This window comes from Lathyrus oleraceus, chromosome 2, assembly GCF_024323335.1.
Source record: "Lathyrus oleraceus cultivar Zhongwan6 chromosome 2, CAAS_Psat_ZW6_1.0, whole genome shotgun sequence".
Classification (NCBI taxonomy): Eukaryota; Viridiplantae; Streptophyta; class Magnoliopsida; order Fabales; family Fabaceae; genus Lathyrus; species Lathyrus oleraceus.
The window spans coordinates 279,527,787-279,534,122 of record NC_066580.1 but is presented as its reverse complement, the minus strand read 5'-3'; the positions used below and the strand labels follow the sequence as shown (position 1 = coordinate 279,534,122).

The window sequence follows — 6,336 nt, the reverse complement described above, 5'->3', positions numbered from 1 at the left end:
TTTTGAGATGGGACCAAAGTAATTGGAAATATTGAGATGTCTACTTCAAATGTTATGTTGGAAAAAATTTCATAATCCTAAAGGAAATACATATTCCATTGCAAAACATTATAGGTCATCTTGGACCTAATTCATTGAATTTGAAAAAGTACCCAACTTCAAATGCCCATAACGTTGTCATATAAAATCCAAATGATGCAAACTTTGAGTCTATATTTACTAAATTGAAAATATCTACAACTTTGGTGTTGGAGATTTTTTCATTTGAAGCTTGTATCATGAAGACAGAGGGGTTTGATCAAGCTTACTCTTGGTTAACTTTTTCAAAATGATTTGAACATGTTTTATACCTGAATTTTCCAAGCCAATTTTGATCAATTTTCACATGTCAAATGGTTTTTTTTCCAACATGACTTTTATTCCTTATTTCAAAAGTTTTCCAACCATTACTCACAATAGTCATTTGGATCTACCATTTTGGAGATTCGAATTTCTTTCATTTATGTGCATTTTTGATATTTTTATGTTGTAACTTGAAATGCAAGCATTCTTGATTCCATGTGCACGGCGACATGCGTTCCATATGATCTCAGCAAGCTCCTTCAGCCATTCATGGGCCTCTCGCACGTCCACAAAGGCCCATGCATTCAAAATTTCAAATCCCATGCACATGAGCAAAGTGTGAATTCAGAAGCATTTACCTATAAATAAGGGTTTCCTCTCCTTCATTTGATGACCTTTTGGAGATCCCAAATGCTGTAGAACTGAAACCATAACCCTCACCAAAGGAAAATCATTCATTATTCTTCAATATTTTCAAGCTTGAAATTCAGCAACATTAGTTGAGTTTCAAAGCTAGATTCCTTAGCCAATCATCTTCCCTACATTCAGAGATAAAAAAGGAGCAAAAAGCTTGAAGAATTCGTGTTCAGAAACTCACCATTTTGAAGGTATAAACTCAAACTGTTTGGATCTGAAACTCACAATTCAATGTAGTATTCTTGTGTTTTTGTTGTTCTCTGAAGTCCTCATACTTGAGGCAAGCTTTTAGTGCATTCAATTTGCCATTTCATGAACCATCCGTGTGGACACCATGATTTTCTCCTTCATCTTTCTCTCAATATAGGAAGAATGAGAGGAATCTAATGGTACAGTGATGATCTACATCACATGAGCTTCATTTCCATGCCTTTGTTTTTCATTTTCGATGAGATCCATTTTCCTGCAAATCTGGCCGGATTCGTTTGGTTGATTGGAGAAGACGGTGGTTTCCACCGCCACCACCACGTGTGCTGCTCATGGCCCTTGGATCTCTCCCTCACGATCTAATCTCATGCGTTCATTTCAATTACTTCTTTTAATGCATTATGTTGCACTGTTGACTTGAGTGTATCGTGCATCTTTAGATCTAGACCGTGCACCATTGCCACGTCAGTTAATGAATTGGATCTGGTGGCTCAGCTTTTTCGCTTATTTCATTTTTTCTTTTATTTTCTTTTAATTCATTCTATTTTCAATAAAATTCATTAAAAATTCATATGAGGTCAGAAAAATATGAGACCAACTTTAATTTTTTTTTTGAAAAATCTAATTTTATATTATGATTTCTAATTATTTTTGTGACCTCATTTGATATTTTTCATGAAATATTTGGTTTTTAATGATTTTAATTCATTTTAAAATACTTTCTGACTTTTAAAAAATACGAAAATATTTTCATAGCATGTATGGATCATGATAAGTCAATGAAAAATAGTCTCAACAATTTCTTGTTTGTTTTGAGATTATTTGAGATTTTAATTCATATTATGCTATTTATGGTTGTTTTTAATTGATTTTAATTACTTTTTGACTTTAAACATTTGTGAGAAAATTAGTCAAAGTTTGTTGGACTATGTTGAACCCATGAAAATTTAATTGGACTTATTGAAGTTGTTTTGAATTGAATTTGAGGTTTAACTTTGTTTTTTTATTTTTTATTTATATTTTCTTTTAATTCAAAAATTACCAAAAAAATATTATTGACATACTGACTTGTTACATTCATTCCACTTCTGTTTGGTGTAGATCAAGGTTGATTTAATTCATCTTTGATCAAATTCTTTGGATCTTGTGGTTTGATAATCCTTAAGGATCATCACCTAGAAAGATGAATGAATTTGATCAAGGATGAGTTATCCCTTGATCAATTGGGATTGGTTGTTGACTTCTTACCCCCTCCCTTTCATCTTCATTCTTTTCTTTCCCTCAATGGCCAATGAGTTAAAGTCTTGAGGTTGGTCTTGACAAATAGAAGTTTAATCTTCTTTGATCCAAACCAAATTAAACTTGATCCATAATCAAGTTGAGTTATTTTGTGTCAAAGATAGGTTACTTCTTGGTCAAGCAAATAACCAAAAGTCAATACAAGGCCCTTCCCTTTTTGTTTGGCATGACCAGTTTATGGAGCTTAGCTTACTAGTCATGATCTCTAACTTGTGTTCTTTGCCTATATTCTTATTGACCGACCTCATATAGGTGTGACTACTACATTAGTCCACTTACGATTGCTTAACATAGCGCTACATTGTCTTATGACAAGCTAACATAACTCCACTAACTACTAAGTTTAATTTGAACTTTTAAATTCTTGTCATTTACTTTTAATGTCATTTATTTCTTGCTCATTATTCATCTTAATCTTCATTTTGCTCACTTAAGCACATATTTTATGTTTATGTCATTTTTCTTTTGCTCATTTGAGCCCATTATTGTATATAAATATATTGCTATTTTATGTTGTTTTGTGTTTGTTTTGATGTGAACCAAAATGCAAAAGGAGAAAGGACATAGAATTAGGATTCACCCATGCTTAAAGGAGTTCAAGAGCAACTAGGCCTCATGCCTTTAGAATGCAAAATGTGTTGAAGAGCAACTAGGCCTCATGCCTTTAGAATGCAAAATGTGTTGAAGAGCAACTAGGCCTCATGCCTTTAGAATGCTAAAATTCAAAGTTAAACTCAAAGGACTTCTCCTCAAACTTATTCTTTGTCCATTCCCTTTATTATGCTGAGGGCTTTTTAATGTGTGCTTTTGTGTGATAGGAACCTCATCTTAAGATTGTGAAAAGAGGGACATTGTCATGAGTAGCCAAGTTAAGAGCCAAACCAAATGGAGATCCTAGGAGCTTGAATTCAAATTATTGATTTCTTGTTTTGTGTGCTAAATCCAAAGGAAAGAAGCATCTTGAGTCATCTCTATGACTCCAAGAAAAGGAACTCGAAGGGTTATCTCTCCCTTCTTATCTTTGTATGCTTTAGGAATAGCCTTTCTCTCTTCTCCCCACTCTAACCAAGCCAAAAATCATTTTCAAAACTTTGACTTTATTTCAAATTAGAAACCTAGGCCTTAGGCCATTGACTTTTCAAAACCATTTTCATAAATACTCATTGTAAATAAACTTTAATCCAACTTTGACCTCATTTTGTAAATAAATTTAACTTGTAAGTATAATCCATTTCAAGTTGTTTTGTGGTTCCAATGGCCACTTGTTAAAATCTCTTCAAAAACATTAGTCATAGGTTTGAGTTATCCTAGTGGTTGATGTAAATCTCACCTCATCCTTAGTGTTGGATTATAAGCCTTCCATGCTTATTATAGGGTTAACCCCTCACTAGCACGTTGAAGCCTTCCTCACATGGGGGATTGTTGGTTTAGGTTGAGTTTTCTCCCTTTGATAACAAAAGATCTTAAGGCTTTTGATTAAAGTCAATTCACCAATCTTTGAAATTTTTACCATGAACTACGAGGTTTTGATCCTCCTTTGTGATGGTACGTAGGCAATGGGTTCATCCATTCAAACAACAAAATTTGTAAATAATAATCTATTCTTTTCTCATCCCTCCAATCTTTTGCACAAATCTTTTCACAAATACCAACCTACAACACATATTTGCAAAAAAGGTTCCCTTAGAGTACTAAGGATGTTTTGGGTGCGTAAAACCTTCCCATTTAATAACCAACCCCCTTACCTAGATCTCTGACATTTTTATTAGTTTTTGATTTGAAAAACTTCTTACTTGGCTTTTGTTCGCTTTTTAGCCTTTCCTTTGGATAAATAAAAGTGCGGTGGCGACTCGAATTGTATGTTGACTTTTGGTTTAGTCAATAAACCTAAAGGTAACGAAAACCCCACTACACCACATAATCACTAGCATCATACTAAATTTCAAAAGGAAAATCCCAATTCGGGGACACAATTATCGAAGTTGTTCTCAATTTATTTTTTATGACAGAAAAAGAGTAGGAAATATTTATAAAAATTTAATTCATTTTCTTTGATCAGCAGGTTACATAAGGGTTTTGAAATTTTTGAAAAGTCTTTAATAAACCTCCTATAAAAACCTGCATGACCAAGAAAACTCTTTAATCCTTTAACATTTATCGGAGATGGGAGTTTTTCTATCGCTTCAATTTTGGATTGATCAAGCTCTATGCCATTAGCATAGATTTTATGGCCAAGAACAATACCTTCAGATACCATAAAATGACACTTCTCCCAATTTAACACCAAGTTTGTCTCGGTACATCTCTTAAGAACATTATTCAACCGATAAAGACAACAATAATTTGATTTACCTAAAACAGAAAAATCATCTATAAATACCTCTATTGGGTTTTCAACCATGTCAGAAAAAATAGAAAACATGCACCTTTGGAACGTTGCTGGCACATTACATAGTCTGAAGGGCATCCTTCGATACGCAAAAACTATAAATGGGCATTTGAATGCGATTTTCTCCTAATCAGCATGATCTATAACAGTTTGGTTGTATCCCGAATATCCATCTAGAAAACAGTAGTAGGCTTGTTCGACTAATCTTTCAAGCATTTGGTCCATAAATGGAAATGGAAAATGATCCTTCAGTGTATCTAGATTTAACCTGTGATAATCAATAATTATTCTCCATCCCGTAACAATACAGGTTAGAATTAATTCATTTGTTTCATTACGAATAACCGTGGTGCCCCCCTTTTTTCGGAACTACATGCAATGAACTTACCCACAAACTATCAAAAATAGGATAAATCATACATGCTTCAAGTAACTTAAGGACTTATTTTCTTACCAATTATTTCATGGTGGGATTTAAGCGTCGTTGAGGTTGAACAACCAGTTTGATTTTATGCATGCAGTATGTTGGATTAATCCCCTCCAAATCTGTTGCATTCTACCCCAATGCTTATTTATTTTTGAAAGAGTACTACTAATAATTGCGAGGTGCCTATTTCCTTGACTTAGAAAAACACATTTCAAATTCTCATGGAGTTCTTTTAGTTCGAGTTCCGACAATTTCTCCTTACTATTTCCTCTTAATTCTTCAAAAATTCCATATGCATGATCTAGCTGTGCTGCTTGCAATTGTAGAACCAACTAATTTACCTCAACATCATCGTCATCTTCTCCCTTTTCCTCAATACATTATACTAAAAAAAATTCTAGTTGAGATGAAGCATTTTATTCTTTCGAAACATTTTCTATCAATTCATCAATCAACTCAATTTAGTAGAATTACAAATCCTCATGCCGATGTTTCATGGCTTCAAAAACATTAAATATTACCTGCTCTTTATTGAACCAGAGGATCAATTCCCCTCTTTCCACATCAATCAAAGATCTGCTCGTTGCAAGGGAAGGTTTTCCTAACAATAATGGTGTTTCAGCATCTTCCGGCATATAAAAAATGACAAAATCAGCGGGAAATAGTAAATCCTCAACCTTTACCAATAGGTCCTCCAGTACTCCATAGGGATAAGTGACAAATCGGTCGGCTAGAGTCAAAGTCATTTCTGTAGGTTTTGGCTCCCCACAATTTAATTTCCTCATCATAGATAGAGGCATCAAATTGATGCTAGTCCCTAAATCACAGAGTGATTGGCCAATTTTTAATGAACTGATAGAGGAAGGAATCGTGAACCTACCTGGATCTGTGAGTTTAGGTGGTAGACTACGTTGAACGATGGAACTATATTCCTCTGCCAAAGCTACATTTTCATCATCCTTCAATTTGAGTTTACCGTTCAAAAGTTCTTTCATGAATTTAGCATATAGAGGCATTTTCTCCAATGCATCACAAAATGGAATATGGACTTATAAAGTTGTGAGAATCTCCATGAAAATTTTAAATTTCCCCACCTCCATTTCTCTTTTCGGCTTCTTCTTATTCAAAGGATACAGTGGTTTGATATAATTCGGTAAGGGAGGGTTTGGTTCGTCGAGGATTTGATTTTTTATTATCTGAAAAAGTTAATCTTTATCAAGGGATTTATCAAGTGTTTCCCCCTTCTCAAGAGTCT

The 6,336-nt window shown here is 33.9% G+C and overlaps 1 protein-coding gene across 1 annotated transcript; it reads right to left on the bottom strand.

Annotated features, from left to right (window-relative positions):
• Positions 1-5,551: 5,551 nt before the first annotated feature.
• On the bottom strand, positions 5,552-6,097 carry LOC127122906 (uncharacterized). Its single transcript, XM_051053179.1, has one exon. The coding sequence runs from the start codon at positions 6,095-6,097 to the stop codon at positions 5,552-5,554; it is 546 nt and encodes a 181-aa protein (XP_050909136.1).
• Positions 6,098-6,336: the final 239 nt, after the last annotated feature.